We start from the raw sequence: 21,219 nt of genomic DNA on the forward strand, positions 1-21,219 counted from the left end.
TAATTATTAATAACATTATAAGCTTAATTAAGTTTCAAATCTCTTCTAAATTTATGTATTTTAAATTGAGTCTTTATTAAATTTATTATGTTTGTTATCTTAATCATCTTATTTATTTATTTGTTTTTATGTGTTAAGAGATTTAAGATGTTGTACTCAATGTTAATTATAATATTATTTTATATTAAGTACGACTAATATATTAATCACAAATCTCAATTTCTTACCATTTAAAATAACACTCATATAATTTAGTTAAAAAAAATCAAACCGTAAAGATTTAGGGTTAAAAATATAAAAAATGTGAATACAACCGTAAAAATTTAATGGAAATTCAATTCAAAATACTCAAATATACAATAAATTTGAAATTTAATTAAGCCACACAAATAATTATTAATAACATAACTAAAAATTTGGAAATAATTAATTTAATATTTGCTTTGATTAGTAAAAGAATGGTTTAGAAATGAAAATAAATAAATTAAGTGTTTGCATGTTATACTAGGCTAATAGTAAATCTTTTATTTAGTACAATACAGATCAATCTATATAATGACAATGCTTGGTTTGGAATGTAGAAATTAAGTTTTTTCCCAAATATGATAGATTTAAAGTTCTTTGTTTAACTTCCTTTTTCTAACCTTTTTACATCACATAAAATGCATGAGTTGTGAGAAAAAAAGTTAGCAAATAAACTTTATATATCATTTATTAGAGAATAATATATTAAAAAAAATTAAAAATGTTTATTTATCAGACAAATAAAAATGAAAATGATAAAAATATAAAATGTTTGCAAAGAAAGGAAAGAGAAATGTATATGAGTTCTTTTTATTCATGAAACTTGAATCGTGAAAAAAAGTTTGATTTGAACTTGATATAAATTTGAATAAAAAAATGCATTTTGTATTATCAATTACTTTAAAAAAATGCATTTTTGCAAACTATTAACAGAAAGGTTGATCACCCAGCAACTCATTGATGTAATTATAAGAAAATGTTTCATAAAAGTTATTATATTAATTATTGAATTATATAAAATCAATTTTTTATAAGATTTGATTCTTTAATTGATTAACTCAATCCGAACATATATTTATCTTAATCATTTAAATTATAATAATTATTTAAAATTTCAAATAAAAAAAGAAAAAAAATGTGATGTGATTCCATAACATCTGCCTATCCTTTCAAATACTTCTTTTAAAAACAAGATAACTAAAAGTTAATATGAATACAATTATTTCAAAAGTCTAAAAGGTATGGTGTGACATGTCCCTAGAAACAAAAACAACACTCTCTGAATTGCATTAACTATGGGTTCTTTGCAGAGTGAAAGCAAAAAGTATATCAATACTCTTTCCTTTCACGCCTTTAGTTCCTTTCAGACCTTTATTTACCTTTATTTACAAGGGCTGTTACATCAGAAAAGCTTTTATGTAAGTTATTATATCAGAAGAGGACAAGGCCATGGAAACCTCAAATTTTCAAACAAGCTCTGCAATGAAAGTTTTTATGAAAAACAAAAAGGTATCTACCACAATTTCAATAATGCAAATCCACAAGTGAAACTCCCCACAGTGTCTCCACTATCCTACGGATCAATCCTTTAAAAAGCAATCGTCCCCTCCTTGACCCCATCTACCATTTCTGGCTCATCCAAGAAATTCAACAACTTCAACATGGCTAGTTCCTTCCTCCCTCAATAATGCTTATCAACTACATCACCTATTAGGCCCACTTTCCGTTATCATGCACTTCTTTTAGCAGCAAGGTTTTTTAAATAATTGCAGCATAGAATCGCAATCACGACCAAGAACGAAATTTAAAACCTTACTTGTCTACAATCAGTTATTTGTAATGAATCTGGCTATAGCTTTAACCAACCCCATAAATTTAATAATTATGTTTCTTACAGGCTAAGTTGATGCCACCTTGGACTGATATTGTTTATCTGCAGCACCACAGTTTGCACTGTTTCTTCTTAGCAAGTTGCTTCTGATATATATATATATATATATATATATATATATATATATATATATAGTCGTTGTATATTTCAATGATCCACTATTCTGGGGATTTTATGATACTCTTATCTAATCCAGATTCGTACAGACAAATCAAATGTTTAGGGTAAATAATAGGAAAGGAAATTTGAGAAACTTGCAGTTTAATAAGATTTTCCCTCTAAGATAGCAACCTGATCTTGATTAGGAGGAAGATAAATTACGTTTGGTTTCAAAGAAAACCCTAGCCTTTGGTTTGAAAAAAAGAAATTGAAATTAGATCCAGAACAAAAAGAAAGAAGCCTCAGAAAATGTGAAAATGTGCATCACACACCGTACAAAGTGTACGGTTTTAAGACGGCACTTGCTACAAGCAAAAATCATCATTGGCTTCGATGAATCACAATTCATACATAGAAAAGAAACCGAAAAGGCAAAAGCTATGATAAGTTTTGAACGATCTGCAATGGCAGAAATTAATAAGGCTTGAGATGTAGAAAACGACAAACCAAACGACGCCGTAACGAAGACGGCCTCCTTTGGTAGCATTGCAACGCCAGATAGGATAGGAGATGAGATGAAGGAAGACACTGTTTATATAGTCAGCCAAGTAAACCCTATCACTCTTTCTGCGGTAAACCCTATTGTAATATATAATGCTATATTTATTCATTTTACACTGTATTACAAAAAATGAAAGTCTGATTTAAGTAGTTTATAGAAATAAAAAATTACTTAAATAAATTTGCATATAAACTTTTTTTTAATTAATTCATAAATTAGTGAAAATAACTTTAAACTTATTTGTTTTGTCATTAATCTCAGACCTTCAAACCTTTAACCATTTAAAACTTTATAATTAAAAAGATGATATAATTACTTACCTATCGGATTCTTGAATTATATCTTATAGTTAAGATATTATATAAATAAGTTATTAACATATCACTTATTTTTTTCCTTTTTGTTATAAAGTTGTTTTTTTTATGTAAACCAAAAAATTACTTTCTCGCTTAAAATCACACCATTTATTTGATGAATCAAACATAACAATTCCAGAAAATGCATCAAACAGGCTTACTGAAAACATGAAGGTAAGAAAACCTTATAATACACTGAAAACATGAATGTAAGAAAACCTTAAAACACAACAGAAAAGAAGGTTCAATTATCGACAAGTTGAGCAAGTGTGATGATGGAGAGTGAATTGAGTGAAGATGATTCGGGCATCAGAAAATGGTTATGCACTTGCTCCATGCTTGGACGAAAACGTGGAGTTTCACTTAAGCAAGCAAATGTTATTTTGGCGATCAAGATCACCTCCTCAACAACTGGCTTCACTGGAAGAGGTAGTCTTTGGTCCAACACATCCTTCAACAACAAATTGTACACTGATGATGCTTCAGAGGGTGAAAATAACGATGAAATGAGATCTCCTGGATGATTTCCCATCATTATTTCCAAACAAAGCACTCCAAAACTGAACACATCACATTTTTCATTCACTTCCATAGTATAAGCAAGCTCTGCAATTGACCAAATATATGAAAATAATACAACACAATAAGTAGCAGAAGAACTTGTTACTGAAACGTGTATAGGATTTTATGCTTAAGAACAAAAAGGGCCTAACCTGGTGCAGAATATCCACATGTGCCTGCAAACGCGGTTAAATTGCGTGAATCAGGATTCAGAATTTTGGCTGTTCCGAAGTCAGAAATACGAGCTACGTATTCTGAATCTATAAGAATATTCTTGCTTGATATGTCTCGATGAATAATAGGAGGAAAGCAACCATGATGCATATGGTACAAAGCATTTGCCACACCTTTAACAACCTTTACCCTCGTGTTCCAATCAAACATTGTTGCACGTGTATCATCGATGAGTACTTTATCCAAACTACCCCCCTCTAGGAACTCATAAACCAAAAAGGAGTAACGTGGATGTAAACAATATCCTAGTGACTTCACAATGTTACGATGCTTGATTTCTCCCAAGGCTTTAACCTCAGTCATAAAAGCTCTTAAATCCTGTGTTTCTTCATTGGGTGCATCTTTAAGCTTCTTCACAGCAACAATCTGTCCTGTGGGTAATTTAGCCTTATAAACAGATGAAGTCCCTCCTTCTCCAATGAGATATTTGTCATCAAACTCCTCTGTGGCTTCAATGATATTTTCATACACTAATTTTCCATCATAACTCCATATGGCATAATGCTCCTGAGTTTTTTCTTCTTTAGCATCCTCCTTTTTGCTTTCTGTTGCTCTTCTGTACCGAATACATAACAAAACTCCAACCACGAGTGCTACTAGAAGCAGAGCACCAAAAGTAAGGACTAATGCCAACATGGTGACATTTATCTTCACTTTACCATTACGACTGCTGCTACAAGGCACCAAACCGGAGACATTTCCACACAAGCCTTTATTATCTTTCAATGCATCAAATGATGCATTGAGAAAGGCTCGAGTGTTAGGAATTGGACCCTCCAATTGGTTACTAGATATGTCAACCTTTGTCAAGTCATCCTTGAAATTAGACGGAATGACTCCAGAGAGATTGTTGTGAGAGAGATTTAGCGTTTCCAATCTTTGCATACTTGCAAGTGCAGATGGTATTTCTCCATTTAACAAATTGACACTGAGATCAAGACTTTGAAGAGATTGCAAACGGCCAAATTCCAAGGGAATGCTTTCTGTCAATCTGTTGTTGCTCAAGTTCAAGTGAAGCAACTTGAATAACTCTCCCAACTGTTTTGGAATTGCACCAACTAAATTATTAGATGAAAGCTCCAAAGTGTCAAGGCTGGACATAGCACCTATTTCAGTAGGAATGGTGCCGGAAAGTTCGTTGTTGCTTACTGATAACTTCAACAAAGAGGTCAACTTCCCGAGTTCTTTTGGAATCTTCCCTGTTAAATGATTTTTAGACAGGATAAGTTCTTCTAAAACGGGTGCCTGGCTGAGTTCTGGTGGTATACTACCAGATAAGTTGTTGTTGGGCATTATAAGGCTTGAAAGATTAGGACACTTTGCCCAATTTGGGGAAATGCTGCCATAAAAATTATTCCTACTCAGACTAATGTAGTTCAACAATGGATAAACACCAAATTCATCTGATATGTTTCCACTCAACTGGTTTCCATCTAGTCTGAGTCTAACAAGAGTGGAGCAATTTTTCAGGCTTTTTGGAACTGGACCCGTGAAATGATTTTCTTTAGCAGTGAAAAAGACTAGCGACCCTCCAAGGCAAATTTGTTGTGGCAGAGGGCCAGTGAAACTATTGTCACTTAGTTGTAAGTTCTTTAAATTGGTGAAGTTATTCATTCCTGGTGGTAATCTGCCTTCAAGTTTGTTTTCTTGCACAACGAAAAAGATGGGGTTTGTCAAATTTCCCAAGGTGGAAGGAATAACTCCGGAAAGATTGTTCCTGGAAATTTCTAAGGCCATTAGATTGACCAAGTTTCCAAGGGAAGGAGGAATTGGTCCAGAAAGCATGTTAGCGGCCAAGGTCAGATTAACCATCTTTGTCAAGTTTCCAATATGGGGAGGAATTGGTCCTGTTAATCTATTTTGATCGATTTCAAGAACAATCAAATTGGTCATGTCTCCTAAGAAGTAAGGAATGGAGCCAGAGAGATAATTTTGTTGAAGCCTGAGGAATTTTAAATTTGTCAAGTTCCCAATTGAAGGGTGGATTGTACCATTGATAGAGTTAAGTTGAAAATCAAGTTCAACAAGGTTGGACATCCTTCCAATTGTTGGAGGAATGGTACCAGAAAGGTGATTTGATTCAAATAACAGACGCTCTAAGTTCCTCAATTCTGCAATCTCCTCAGGAAGAGGGCCAGAAAGGCTATTGTAGTTGAAGTTTAGAATCTTCAAGGTAGCCAACTTCGTCAAGGAAATGGGGATTGGACCACTAAAATTGTTATTATTCATTATCAACTGAGAAACTTTGGACAAGTTACCAATTTGGTGAGGAATAGTATCACTGAAACTATTGTTACTAACATCCAGAGTTAGCAGGTTGGGAAAGGATGAGAAGTTGAGAGTGTGAAGAGTACCTTTTAAGCCATGATTTGCTACATTTATAGTGGTGACAAAGTTGGATTTGTCACAAATGATTTCTTTCCAGTTGCAATGACTCACACCTCTTCTCCATGAAGACAGAGAAGCTTGGCTTTGGTTTTCAAGGCTAGCTTTCCACTCAAGTAAAGCACCTGCTTCCCTCACTTGGTTTTCTTCAGTGGTTGCAGCAAAAGAAAAAATGGTGAAAAGTGGGGAGAAATGAAGAACTAAGAGTGAACTTATAACTAATGAAAGCTTAGTGAAGACCATGTTTGAAGTACTTGGTGATAATGATATAGTATAGTTAGTACAAAGATGTTGGACATTGAGAAGGAGTTATATAATGAAGTACCATAGCATAAAAGCTTCTCAGCTTCAATGTGAATGTTCCTACCTAACAGATTGGAGAAAAATTATTTACAGAAAGCATGTTACATTTTAATGATATTATTATGGTATATTTGATTTGAGGATATTTTTTTACTTTTTATTGGTTTGCTAAATTTAATATATAAAATTTTAATTTAAATTAATAGAAACAATTTTATTTTTATTTAAATTTTTAAAAATGTAAATAAAGCAAAAATAAGGGAATACTTTATATATATGAATAAGTAAAAACAGTGAAACTTTTCTGCCATCAATTTTTTGCACAAAGTAGTGATAAGGTTGTTAGAGATGACCATTACGTGTGTAAAGTGTCCTCCTTAATAATAGTTAGAAAAGGATATGTTATGTTTTTTTTTTTTACGTTTATGGTGAAACTTTTCTCTATCTAAAATTAATAGTGTGAAAGAAACTTTTCTCTATTTAAATATAAGGTTATTTTTTATTACACATAATATTATCATAAATATGAGATTATAAATTATATATTTTATTTTAAAGAGTTTTTATTCCTTACATTCTCTCACTTCAAATACTTCTTCCTCGTTAATATGGTATTTTTTTCATCATTAAAGAATTTTCCTACTTATTTTTATTAGTTTTATATGAAGAACAACTTATTCACACCAATAACATCAAAATTAAAATTCATAATCTATAACATAATAGTATAAGAAAATGATAAAAATGTAAGAAAAAAATATGTTTCTTATTCTCTTATATGTATATCATGTATGAGAAATATATAGGAAGTTTCTCTCCCAAATTACAATCTAATTAAGTAGATACTAATCATGAAATTCTATAATGATTAAATTAATGGCATATAATTGGTACAATATCGTCAAATATTGCATATAATTTGATAATTATTATTTTCTTAATACTCCCCTTCAAGTTGGTAGGTGAAGATCAAGAACCCCCAACTTTGTGTCGTAGCGTCAAAAATCGTTCCTTGCCCAATGCTTTCGTAAAAATATATGCGAGCTGATACTGTGTTGGTACATATGAAGGACTAATTATCCCATCTTGTAATTTTTATCGCACAATGTGGCAGTCTATCTCAATGTGTTTTGTGCGTTCATGAAATACTGGGTTTGCTGCTATATGTAATATGTAATGTCGCTTGATTGTCACATAAAAGTTGAGCTGACAAGTTACATGGCACCTTTAAATCCTGCAACAGATATCACAACCAAACTATCTCCAAACAAGTATTAGTCATTGCGCGGTATTCTGCTTCTGCTGATGATATTGATACGTTTGTCTGTTTTTTTTTACTTCCATGAGATAATAGAGGAACCAAGAAAAATGCAATACCCAGATACTGATCTCCGAGTTGTCTGACAACCTCTCCAGCCTGAGTCGCAATAAGCTGTCAATGTCAGATTGTTTTCAGATGGCAATAGCAATCCTTGTCCTGGTGATCCTTTGATGTACTTTAGGACTCGAATTGCGGCATCCCAATGAGGTTTCCGTGGATCCTGTATATATTGACTTAGGGTCCAAACCGAAAATTCTATGTCAGGCCGAGTAACGTGAGGTATATCAATCGTCCCACGAGTCGCCTGTATTTGACTGGATCCTTTAATAACTCTCCATCGTCTGGTGTGAGTTTTAGGTATTGTTCCATTGGAAATTTGTCTGAATGAGCACCTGCGAATCCCGTATCCTGCAAAATATCAAGCGCATATTTTCTTTGGGACATGTAAATACCAGCTTTGGAACGGGAAAATTCAATCCCTAGAAAATATTTTAGGTCTCCAAAATCTTTAATGCGAAATTGTTGTAATAAACCATCTTTAACACGCTGAATTTCCGTCAAAACCCACATAAATCAAAAGGGCAGTAAATGATAGTTATTCTGTCTTGTGAATAAAGAGTAATCTGTCTTGGACCGTTGAAATCCTACAAATTTAATCACATGAGAAAATGTTGAAAATCATGTTCGAGATGCTTGTTTGAGACCATAAAGGATTTGTTGAGTCGATATACAATGTTCTCCCCTGTCGATGATGCCCGGGTGGCAAATCCATGTAAATAATTTCATGCAATGTGCCATGTAAGAAGGCATTTTGCATGGTAAGTAAACCAATTTCTAACTGCTGCAATGGTGAGAAGACACCTCAAAGTTGTTAATTTTGTTGTTGGTGAAAAAGTTTCAGAATAGTCGACACCTTTAATCTGAGTGTACCCCTTTGCGACAAGGCGCGCCTTATATATGTCGACGCTACCATTTGAGTTGTACTTTATTTTATAAACCCATTTGCATCCGAAGGGGGTTTCTGCCCAGTGGGTAACGGTGTCAAGGTCCACGTTTGATTTAGCTGCAAGGCGGAAAGCTCTTCGTCTATTGCTTTTTGCCAATTTGGATCAAGGATAGCTTGACCATAAGTGTGAGGTTCTTTGGTGGTTGTGACGTTAGTAAGATATGCACTATGTGTAGAAAAAAATTGTGAATTAGAAAGAAAATGATGCATAGGATACCTGGTTCCATTCGGTCGGTCTTGGGCAGTGGTCGAATGATTGGCTTGGGATCCCGTTACGTAGTCTTGAAGTCAGGAAGGTTGGGTTGATGTGCGACTGGATCGTCGAACAGGAAGGTCGGTTGGAGAAGGTTTGGTAATGAGTGCTAAACTTCTTGGCATGGGAGAAGAAGGTCGGTCTACTGGAGGTTCATGTGTATTATGACGAGTAGGAGAAGAAGGTTGGTTTGATGGAGGTTCAGGTGCATTGTGACGAGTAGGAGAAGAGAGCCGGTTTTATGAGGTTGAGTTAGGCTTAAAGCCCATTTCTTAACATGTCGAATGATTGGCTTGGGATCCCATTATGTAGTCTTGAAGCCAGGAAGGTTGGGTTGATGTGCGATTGGATCGTCGAACAAGAAGGTCGGTTGGAGAAGGTTTGGTAATGAGTGCTAAACTTCTTGGCATGGGAGAAGAAGGTTGGTCTACTGGAGGTTCAGGTGTATTATGACGAGTAGGAGAAGAAGGTTGGTTTGATGGAGGTTCAGGTGCATTGTGACGAGTAGGAGAAGATAGTTGGTTTGATGGAGGTTCAGGTGTATTGTGACGAGTAGGAGAAGAAGGTTGGTTTGATGGAGGTTCAGGTGCATTGTGATGAGTAAGAGAAGAAGGTCGATCGAGTGAATGTTGGACAGGAGTGGGTAAGTCAATGTCAATAGTGGGAAAAATACATTGTAATGGAGGTGAGGATTGTGTCTGTGACTGTTGGCAGAATGGGAAAACACTTCCATGAAAGATGACATCCCGACTTGTAAAAAAGTGTCTGCATCTATATCAAATAATTTGTATGTTTTTTTACTGTGAGGATAACCAATGAAGATGCATTATCGGGCGTGCGAATCAAATTTTTGCTTAGGTGAAACAACAGTTGCGTAACATAGGCAACCAAAAGTTTTTAGGTGAGAAAGTGAAGGTGGTTGATTATATAGTAGCTCAAAAGGTGATTCATTTTTTAGTAAAGGTGATGGCAAGCGATTAATGATATATGTGGCGGTTAAAACGCATTCTCCCCAAAATTCTAATGGTAAATTGGACTGAAATAGGAGGGCTCGTGCTGTGTTTAAAACATGTCTATGTTTGCGTTCTACTACTCCATTTTGTTGAGGAGTGTAGACGCAAGTGCGTTGACATTCAATACTTTTTTGAGAAAAAAAGCATACATTGAGATGGTTTTAATAGATGCCTGAAATTGATTTTGTGCAAATGTAATGAATGACTCTAAGAGATGTTGGGTTTCAGATTTGTGATTCATAAGAAATAGCCAAGTACATCTAGTATAGTCATCGACTATAGTGAGAGAAAAACGTTTTCCAAAATGAGTTGGGGTTTTATGAGGACCCCAAATGTCACAATGCAATAGATTAAATGGAGAATGAGATTTTATTGTGCTTAAAGGAAATGGTAGCCTGGTCTGTTTAGCTTTGGGACAAATACTACAATTATTATGAATGGGAATAAGATTTTTACTGATAGGGATAGGTAGTAAGGAAGATACAAGTTGTAGACACGCCAGAGAAGGATGTCCAAGGCGCTTGTGCCATAAATCAGGATCGGTTGATATTTGAGATGCGTGGGCTTGGTTTGGAAGAGGGGACATGTAGTATAAGCCTGCGTGTTGTTTACCGAGCCAATCGTTCTCCCCGTAGCCAAGTCCTGTAAAACGCAACCATGTGGTAAAAACGACACAACAATTTAGTGAACTGGTTATCTTACTAAGGGACATGAGATATTTAAATTAAAAGAAGGAACACAAAGAACATCTTTGAGAGTGATTTTGTCATTGAATTTAATTGTGCCTGTAGATGAGATGGGCACAGTTGAGCCTGTGGGCAAATTAACATTTGAAATAAATGATGATGAAGTGTGTGTGAAAAATTGTGAATAAGATGCAATCTGATCGGTTGCTCCGCTATCCAAAATCCATCGTAAAAGCAGAATTAAAAGAGGAGTTATGGGCAAGCAGACCTGCAGAGCTAACAAACGTGTCACTTTTACCGTTATTGTTGAGTGAGTAAATAGCCCTTGCCAATTACTGAATTTGCTCGGCACTGAAGCGTTGTACGATGTTTCTATCGGACTCGTTACTGGTGCCTTCTTTGTCAGACATGATTTTTTTATTTAGGAGATAAAAATGGAGAGGCTGTTCGGCACAAAGATCGGTGCTCTAATACCATAAGAAAATGATAAATGGTAAGAAGAAAATATGTTTCTTATTATGTGTATATTACATTACTTCATATATAGGAAATATATAGGCAGTTTCTCACCCCAAATTACAATCTAATTAGGTAGAATACTAATCATGAGATTCTATAATTATTAAATTAATTGCATATAATTGGGTACAATATCGTCAAATATTGCATACAATAATTACATATAATTAGATAATTATTATTTCCTTAATAAATAGTGCAAAGGTTAACCATGAAATTTTTGTTATTGCTAAAATTCTAAAAGAAATAGGAGTGAAGAAAATTTGAGTTGGGAGTTGAAATTTGAATGACTTCTCATAAGGCACTAGAGTTATAGGATAGATTGATGATTTTTTTCGATTCTTTTCAAAATGGTGTAATTTGGTTTGTAAATTCTTGATATAAAAAAATTATTTCCATAATTAATAAGTCCTATTTTTGGTACATGAAATAAAATAATAAAAATTGTGCATCAACTACCCGACTTTTTATAGAAAAAAATTATTAAAGAAGTCATTTATCATGAAAATGACTTTGGTGTAATGATGTTTTGCATATATATTATTCACAAGTGAATGATAAGTGAAACAAATTTATTAGTAATAAAGTTGAATGTGTTAATCGAATTTGAGAGTTGAGAAAGTATAATGTTGATGTTTGAAACAAGTGATAAACGAAGAATTTTATGAAAAAAAATAAGGGTGGAAAAAAACCTTTAAATTCATAAAAATAAGTGTTTATGTAGTTTTAGGATTTTATTTTTTATTTTTTTCATTTTAAAAAAATAAACTAAACATTTTTAATTTTTTTTTTTTTTTTGTAAAATCTCATTTTTTTTTCAATAATCGCTTTTGTCAATGGAGAGACGTGAGGAAAAAAGATGACACCAAAAACGTCCATACAGGGATAAAGCAAGTACGGTGGATTTTATCATCACTTTTCTAAAAAAAATACTTAGTCTTTAACGAATTAATTGATGAGGATCCATCCTTATCAACTTTTGCAAAGTAAAATATCAGTTTGATTGTTTTTTTAATATGCAAATACATGATAACTATCTATACATAATATAAATAATATAAATGGAGAGGCTCTTAGACTAAGTTTAAACACGTGTACTCTTCACAAAATTTTGAAAAAAAATCAAAAACATTTAATACCAAAAGTAGAAAAACTTCCACCAATCATCATAACACACCTGTACCAACTAAAACGTAGCACTTTTTAAACTCACTTTTTTTCTCTCTCATCCCGTTTGTTTTCCTCATTCTCTCTCATTTTTTTTCTTTTTCGGTTCTCTTTCTTTAAAACTTTTTTTTTCTCTCATCCCGTTTTTCTCTCAAACCCTAGTTGCATCTCAATCTTTTGCCTCCTTCTCTCATTTTTTCTGTACTCTTTTTCACCATTTTGGCAACTGTAGAGCTGCTGTATTGGAAAGCATTTTTCCCTAAAATCACCATTAGACATTTGTAGAAATGGCGCCTTCTTTTGAAATTTGAAATGGTAATGACGATTGTTTTTTAATATATATATATATATATATATATATATATATATATATATATATATATATATATACACGGTGTTGTATAGATCAATTTTTCATTTTTGTTCGGTTTTCTTCTTTTCATTCTCCATGGAGCATGTAATCTTTTATATCTTTGTTCATCTCAATCTCACATTTCTGGTGCGTTTTTTATATTCTTTGTACTCTGTTTGTTACGTTTTTGCATTTTTTGGGATTTTAGTTGCTTGCTTTTATCTTTTCGACCGATACTCTTGATCTGTTTTATGGTTTGTTTTCTCCAATCTTTTTAACATTCTTTGTTTTCTGTTCAAAGTTTCAGGTTTTAAAGTTTTTGGCTTTTCAGGTTTTTTTGTTTTAAAGTTTCTGTTGTGTTTTGATATTTTTTGTCTATTATCTTTTCGAACGATACTCTTTATCTGTTTTATGGTTTGTTTTCCACACTATTTGTTAAAAGTTTCAGGCTTTTCTGTTCAAAGTTTCTGGCTTTTCTAGGTTTTTTCGATCTAATGGAGTTTTGTATTGTCTTTTATCTTTTTGGCGGATGCTGTTTATTGGTTTGTTTTCTCCTTCTCACATTTATGTTCTGTTTTGATATTTTTTTGTCTATTATCTTTTCGAACGATACTCTTTATCTGTTTTATGGTTTGTTTTCTCCACTATTTTTGTCATTCTTAGTTTTCTCTTAAAAGTTTCAGGCTTTTCTGTTCAAAGTTTCAGGCTTTTCTAGGTTTTTCCAATCAAAGTGTTTGATGGAGTTTTTTATTGTCTTTTATCTTTTTGGCGGATGCTGTTTATTGGTTTGTTTTTCCCAGTTTCTTTTCTCCATTCTTTTTGACATTCTTCATTTTCTGTTGAAAGTTTTTGACTTTTCTAGTTTTTTTTAATTGAAGTTTCTGATGAAGTTTTGTAGTGTTTTCAAGATTTTATGGTTTGTGTTTCTCCAATCTTTTTAACATTTTTTGTTTTCTGTTCAAAGTTTCAGGTTTTAAAGTTTCTGGCTTTTCTAGGTTTTTCTGATTGAAGTTTTTGATGGAGTTTTGTTCATTGTTCAACATTTTAGCTCATTCTTAATCTCCATTTTTTTATTTCAGTTCGAGCTATGTTCGAGCCATTTTTTATTTCTTTGTTTTTCTTCTTTTCATTGTCCATGATTCAGGTAATCTATTATATCCTTTGTTCATCTCCTTCTCACATTTCTGTTGTGTTTTGATATTTTTTGTTTATTATCTTTTCGAACGATACTCTTTATCTGTTTTATGGTTTGTTTTCTCCACTATTTTTTACATTCTTCGTTTCCTGTTAAAAGTTTTAAACTTTTCTGTTAAAAGTTTCTGGCTTTTCTAGGTTTTTCCGATCTGATGGAGTTTTGTATTCTCTTTTATCTTTTTGGTGGATGTTGTTTATTGGTTTGTTTTCTCCTTCTCACATTTATGTTCTATCTTGATATTTTTTGTCTATTATCTTTTCGAACGATACTCTTTATCTGTTTTATGGTTTGTTTTCTCCACTATTTTTGACATTATTCGTTTTCTGTTAAAAGTTTCAGGCTTTTCTGTTAAAAGTTTCAGGCTTTTCTGTTAAAAGTTTCAGGCTTTTCTGTTAAAAGTTTCAGGCTTTTCTGTTAAAAGTTTCAGGCTTTTCTGTTCAAAGTTTCTGGTTTTTCTAGGTTTTTTCGATCAAAGTTTCTGATAGAGTTTTGTATTGTCTTTTATCTTTCTGGCGGATGCTGTTTTCTTTTCTCCATTTTTTTTGACATTCTTCGTTTTCTGTTCAAAGCTTCTGACTTTTCTAGATTTATTTAATCGAAGTTTCTGATGGAGTTTTGTAGTGTTTTTTGTTCAAAATTTTCTGTCTATTCAAATTTTTCTTGATGCGTTCTATTAATCTCATTTAGGGTTTATTGGTGACTTTGTCATTTTTTTTTTCTTCACCTAATTTGTCCATTTAATCCAACTTTAAAAAGATATTTTTGTTTCCACCCATTTATATTATTTAACTATTATTATTATTATTTAATCTGAGCAGTGTAGTTACCTTTTTTGCATTATATATTCTGAATGTCATTATAACATGTTATTATTGTTTTATATTTTCAATGGTTCATTTCCAATTCCAATATAATCTATAATTATGTGTAATGATGATTTCTGATCCTTACTCTTTTATGTGATATCACTCCATTTTAATTTAATGTATTAATATTTTAAATTTTAATACATGTTTCCTGTTGAGAATTTGAATCGTAAATGTATTATTATATTTTTCTATTGAGTTCAATTGGATTTGAATTGTAATTAATATTATATTATTTTTGTTGAGTTCAGGTTTTAATTTGAATAGTAATATGTATAATATCATTTTTTTGAGCTCTTTACCATTATAATCACATATTTAACATTCAATAATTTATTATTTTTTATGTAGTTATATTTTATTATTTTAATTCAGTTGGTACCTAATTCCATAATCTTGTTTTCATAGAGATACACATATTATTTCAATTTGCAAGTAAGCAGGTAAGCTGATGTAGGAATAGGATTAAGTGTTTTTTAGGAATTTTTTTATTTTTTTATTTATTCATGTATAATTGATCATTTGTGTTTAGATCATAAACGAGTCCAGGGTCAATTGCAAGGTTAGGCTGAACATGTCCCGCTCCGTACTCAAATGGAGTTGCTACCTTGTCAAACGCATTCCGAATTGGTTTCTTCGTGTTATCCAGTGTTGTAGCTGGAATTAATCAAGAACATAGTTGTTAATGAGGCACCAATGCTTATACAGATAACATGTTGCACATGAACATTTTGTATTTTGTGGATACGAGAAAACATTTTGTTAAGCATGGTGTACCTGTAGTCATAATAGCAGACTTAATAGCTGCTGGACTCCAGGTAGGATGGTATGCTTTGAGAAGACCCGCAATGCCAGCAACATGAGGACAAGCCATAGAGGTTCCCTGCTCCACGTTGAAAAGAGTCCTACGTGTATCTGATGCAAGATTCGAAGGACCCGCAGCTTGTGAAAACGCAGCAATTATATTCACACCCGGAGCAGTTATGTCAGGCTGAAAAACAAAGTACCTTCAAAATGAAAAATCATGCATCTTGCCATCTTGGTAGAACAAAATGTAAATACATATTATAGACCTTTAGTATCAACGGTTGCAACAGACTAGGACCCCTAGATGAGAATCCAGCCATGATTGGGGCTGGCTTTACTCCTAGATATGTTTTTGCAGAATTCAAGTAACCAAACATGCTGCAACAACATATTTATAAATTCGTGAAGTACTTCATTATAAAATATATATATACACACACACAAATAGAATTAATATGAGGTTTCTAAGTGGTTAATGATATATGACTTTACCTGGACATGGCCGTGGTGTTGGCCGTGGTATTGGCATTGGAAGTATTCATGTAACTAGCAGCTGTTCCACTTATACTTGCAGCAGGTAAAACTTGATTTTCAGCCAGAAGTAAATTTCCACTTTGCTCATCATTCTGCACAAAAACTATCACAGCGCCAGCAAGCTTACCCTGTTCGACCTCTCTAACAGATTCTAGTTTATCACTTCGAAGGCAGACAAGTATTCTCCCCCTTACTTTTGCAGGATCAAGTGTTCCCGGTTTGCAAACACGCCTACACCAACATACACGTGTGAGGAAACGAGTATGAAGTGTTTGAAGCAAGACTGGGAAATAAAAGTAAAAATAAAAATAGAGCTTACGCGTCACTAGCGGAGGCATTACGAAGTTTTGCGTCGACAGAAAATACAATGGGATAGAACTTTCGCTTGGTTTGTGGCAAGCCTCGATTAAGACTAGCACCCTGATACAAGCGCAGTCAAATTAAGTTAACAAAATAAAAGTATATGCATGTTGTGATAGGATAGAAAGATGATACCTGAAAGTGTGTTTTGTTGCCAAGAGAAATTTCGCTGAGGAAACTCCTGTCCATGGTGCTGGCAGCAACGGTGAAGGACCAGGGTGCGACGTTTGTGACAGATGAAGGTGATGGACCATCATTTCCAGCAGAGCAAACAACGACTATATTTTTGGTGACTGCATGGAATGATCCTATGGAAATACCATCTGTTAACATAGCTTCCTTGTAGGGAGTGGACCACCCAATAGAGGCGGAGATGACATCAACGCCATCATATATTGCATGATCAAATGCTGCTAGGAAATCTGCTTCGTTGCACCCTCCTGTGTCCAGTTTATTCCAGCATGCTTTGTAGGCCACAAGACGAGCTTTTGGGGACCCTCCCTTAGCAGTGCCTCTGCCATTTCCTTCTACATTCGCACCAGGAACAAAATTACCACCTGCTGTTGATAGAGTGTGGCTCCCATGTCCTACGAAGTCACGTGCGCTACGGAACGTTCTATCAATCGTCCCTTCTTCCGCCTCGTGATTTTTCAGAAATATTCTTGCTCCAATCAGCTTCCTGAAACTTCTACTATGTTAGCTTTTACTATGTTACCCATTCCACAACAACATTTTCAATGATAAACATTGCAGCTAATGTGCCAATACGCGGATAAAGTAATCTTTCACTTTATGATGATTGAAATAAGAAAGAAAAAAATGACCTGTTACAGAAATATTTCTGTGTAGTATTAAAACTGTCAATTTGACAAACACCTTTCCCGCGCCACTTTGAAGGCACTGGCCCATATCCTTTGTCGCTAAAACTAGGGTGTTCCGGCCAAACTCCTGCTTAACAGTAAGTGATCTAGTGTAAAAATGTATAAAATAACAGGTCCTATAAATCTTTTTGAACATGTTCATACAAAACAAATAAATAAAAAGTTTAAAAATATAATGAAGAAAACTAAAATTAATTGTATTAAAATTTTGAACTGTATAACAATTTATTATGAGTTTGTTGATGTCTTATAAGTTTTGAATCTCTCCAACATATATTTTCTGGAAACACCAAGCACATACAGACATTAGAAATATTAAAATAATTTATCAATCAAAGAGGAGTGTGAAATAACCATTTTAAGTATGTTCTAATTATCCAAAAAAATTTAAGCCTTGAAATTTATGTACCTTTTCTTCATCATCCTCTACTTTGTTAACAATAACGTATTTATTATAGGAGTTATTCTCCTATGTTTTAGTTAAATGTTTTTGTAATTTCTGCTATGTTACATATCTTTTAGATCTTGTAATTTTAATTTTATATAAAGATTTTATAAGACTTACACTGTTAATCGTGTTTTATTTGATTGTTTATTTTAAGGATAAAAAAAATAATACCTTATTATTAAGACTTTCAATTTATTTGAGATTTATTTTGTATATTATATCAGCATATTTTAATGGAGATATCTGATATCTTATAACTTATATTACGTATATTTTAATGTTATAACCTAGTGTATAATTTTATTATGGAAATGTTTTAACCATATTAAGTTATACTTTTAATGAAATCTTTTGAACAGAAAGAATGGAAAATGGAAATGCACGAGAAATAGTCGAAGTTAAAGCTTACTAATGTGACACTACGACAATCAACTTTAAAACTATATTTCCTATTTATAGTTTAACCGAGAAACAAAACACAATTTTTTAAAATTATTTTTAATTAATTTAACACAATCTTTCTATAATATCATAGAACATTATTCAGAAGTCATAACATGTAAATATAATATAAATTTAAGATTTCTTTTATCTTGAAAAGGACTCATATAATTATTAAAATATAAATTTAATGAGATATATATGAAGTAGAGGAGAAGTTGTAATAATATCTTGAAAATAATATGGTATAAGAAAAGCTACAAAATAATAAAGAAAGAGATAATTTCATGAACTTTTATTAACAAGGTTTAAATAAACATCAAGCATACCAGTATCGATATTAGCTATGATTGTGCCTTCTCCAAATTTTGCTTTAGTCCAAGCAGAGTTTGCAGTAACTCTTCCATTTTTTTCCAGTCCCAGAAAATTCCATGACCTGGTAGTGTGCAATTTGTGCTCTTTACTCAGGAAAACAGAAACTACGTTTGGTTTCTCTGTTCCAGTGAAAATGAAGTGACTTCAAGATGTGTACAAAATGAGGGCCATGCAAATAATTACTTAAACGATATTCGCTTACCTGCAATGTCTGATGCTTCTTCCTCTTCAAGTAGGGCTGCGAACCCATTGATATGTTTATTGTAAGAGTACATGATTGCTTCCTTCGCCTTCTCATCACTGTTAAATTAACAAACTTTAACTAATGACAATGTTCCAATAACATTAATTTAACACAACAAATGTGTCTGTCGTGTTACCTTCCTAAGACAGAAGCAAGTAATTCATGATGGGAATTTGTGGCTGTCTCGAGATCAGTGGGAGAAGGGTCTGGTCCATGAGAGTGCCCTCCCAAATACACAATGTAGGTCTGAAAACAGAGCATATATACATGACGAAATGCTTTTATGTTACATTTGTTGTATAGATTAACAGTAAAATGCGATACAGAGCTTACTTGCCTTTCTAAGGGCGTGGGTGGGTTCCTGGAAGAAAGTGCAGAGAAGAAATGATGATAGAAGAAGTTGGAAGATGGAGAATGCCATCACTCTCATCTACTTTCAACTCTTGTTTTGGGTGCCTCTATTCCACTCCTGTGCCTCTACTCTTCTTATAGTGGGAAAAGAGGTATCAATTTTTTTTTTCATATTACTTTTATTTTGCTTTTTCCTGTTTTTAACTTCATCTGTTACTGGACATTTTTTATCATTCATGTTCTTGAATTTAATATAATATTAATTAATTTACGTTGAAACGTTTATTGTAATATGAAACAAAATAAAATAAATTTAAACAATTATTTATTATTATGAAAAACCAATGTATACATTTGCAGGAGAAAGAAAGTAAAACAAAAAGAAATGTAGGAAGAACGATGATTAACCACAAATAATGATAAGCCTGTGATTATTTATCATTTTTGTTGAGTTGGAATTTCCAAGCAAATGAAACCCTTTTCCACATTCCAACTTTGCCTACACCAATCACCGTTGTTATGCATGCATCCAGTTCATTACGTACACCATTGATTGTTATGGGGATTGTTGATATATTGACACCCTTTGATAGTAACACACATTTGACGTTGTAGATGTGGTAATAACGTGATTAATTGAGATTGTGCGCAAATGAACAGCGCGAGCTTTAAAATAGGGTAAAAAATAATATATAACATCGGTTCTTAGTAATAACCGGTGTAAAATATTTTTTTTACTCATAATGACCCATATTACACCGGTTAAGTCATCTAACCAATGTAATATATAGTGCATATTAAAAAATGATTTTTTTTTCATAAAGAGTGTGTTGGTCATAAACATCACATAGGTAACCACTTACAGACACACAGGTAACCAATTTTGTGTGTGTCAGTATATGTGGAGGAACATGTGGCTGGTAGGGTTATTACATCGGTTAAGTCATCTAACCAATGTAATATATGATTTTTACATCGGTTAAGTCATTGAACCGATGTAATATATGACCCATATTAAAAAAATTGATTTTTTTTCATAAAGAGTGGACGGGTCATAAACGTCATATAGGTAACCACTTACAGACACACGGGTAACCAGTTTTGTGTGTGCCAGTATATGTGAAAGAATCTGTGGTTGGTAGGGTTATTACATCGATTAAGCCATCTAACCGATGTAATATATAATTTTTATACCGATTAAGCCATCTAACCGATGTAATATATGGTTCTTATTAAAAAAAAATTGATTTTTTTTTCATGAAGAGTGGGTGACCATAAACGTCACATAAGTAACCACTTACACACACGGGTAACCAGTTTTGCGTGTGCTACGGGTCATATATTATAATATAGAGTCAGTATCACATTCTCACCAAATATCATGTTGCAACGTCAATTAATATCACACCAGCGGTCTCAAAAGTCTCTTTTAATGGAAGACGGTGTTTAATAAAACATATTTCAAATTTTGTAGTCAAGTTTTGCTTTTTACATAAAGTGCCGTGTAATGTGATGTAAGATTCTTCAACTCACAACTTTATGACTTTAGTAATGGATATGTTAAACCTTACACCAGACATATCACATGCATGCATATAATTAATCTGCTTAATAGTTTTAGCACTCAGCAAAAAAATACCTTATAATTAAAATAAATCAGTAAAAGTCTCCTTTAAATAAAATAATTCTAGAAAATCCCTGTTTTTACAATCAGCCAAGATAAGAAAAAAAAAAAGGGGGCACGCACTCCAAGATTATAAAGACAATTAAAGAAAAGAAAGACTTTATAAACTATATGAAACAAATTTTGATAACTATATATTAGGGCTGGGAAAAAAATCTGGTTTTGTCAAACTGCTCCACTTTTACATTGTTCTAATCCATTAAAAATCCGTTTATCTAAATTCAGTTTTTAATTTGATCCACATTTTTATTATATTTTTAAATCAGATATTCATTTTGTTTATATGGATTTTAGAAATTGG

General features: G+C 32.8%; 2 protein-coding genes across 2 annotated transcripts in view; both read right to left on the reverse strand.

Moving 5' to 3' along the window:
- LOC137825379 (subtilisin-like protease Glyma18g48580) overlaps window positions 1–19,376 on the reverse strand; it is a 60,806-nt gene extending 41,430 nt beyond the window's left edge. Inside the window, exons 1-11 of the mRNA XM_068631051.1 lie at window positions 19,221–19,376; window positions 19,020–19,129; window positions 18,842–18,939; window positions 18,594–18,758; window positions 17,319–17,442; window positions 16,630–17,173; window positions 16,454–16,554; window positions 16,093–16,365; window positions 15,867–15,978; window positions 15,571–15,784; window positions 15,311–15,450 (exon numbers count right to left, since the gene is read on the reverse strand). Of these exons, the coding sequence (XP_068487152.1) occupies window positions 15,311–15,450; window positions 15,571–15,784; window positions 15,867–15,978; window positions 16,093–16,365; window positions 16,454–16,554; window positions 16,630–17,173; window positions 17,319–17,442; window positions 18,594–18,758; window positions 18,842–18,939; window positions 19,020–19,129; window positions 19,221–19,313 (1,974 nt within the window). The 5' untranslated portion in view covers window positions 19,314–19,376. The remainder of the gene's footprint in view (window positions 1–15,310; window positions 15,451–15,570; window positions 15,785–15,866; window positions 15,979–16,092; window positions 16,366–16,453; window positions 16,555–16,629; window positions 17,174–17,318; window positions 17,443–18,593; window positions 18,759–18,841; window positions 18,940–19,019; window positions 19,130–19,220) is intronic.
- LOC137823682 (MDIS1-interacting receptor like kinase 2-like) lies at window positions 3,018–6,479 on the reverse strand. Its single transcript, XM_068628907.1, has 2 exons — window positions 3,646–6,479; window positions 3,018–3,538 (listed from the first exon to the last, which is right to left on the reverse strand). Exons 1-2 carry the CDS (start codon window positions 6,353–6,355, stop codon window positions 3,177–3,179), a joined length of 3,072 nt encoding a protein of 1,023 aa, XP_068485008.1. The 5' UTR covers window positions 6,356–6,479; the 3' UTR covers window positions 3,018–3,176.
- Window positions 19,377–21,219: the final 1,843 nt, after the last annotated feature.

This window comes from Phaseolus vulgaris, chromosome 8, assembly GCF_000499845.2.
Source record: "Phaseolus vulgaris cultivar G19833 chromosome 8, P. vulgaris v2.0, whole genome shotgun sequence".
Classification (NCBI taxonomy): Eukaryota; Viridiplantae; Streptophyta; class Magnoliopsida; order Fabales; family Fabaceae; genus Phaseolus; species Phaseolus vulgaris.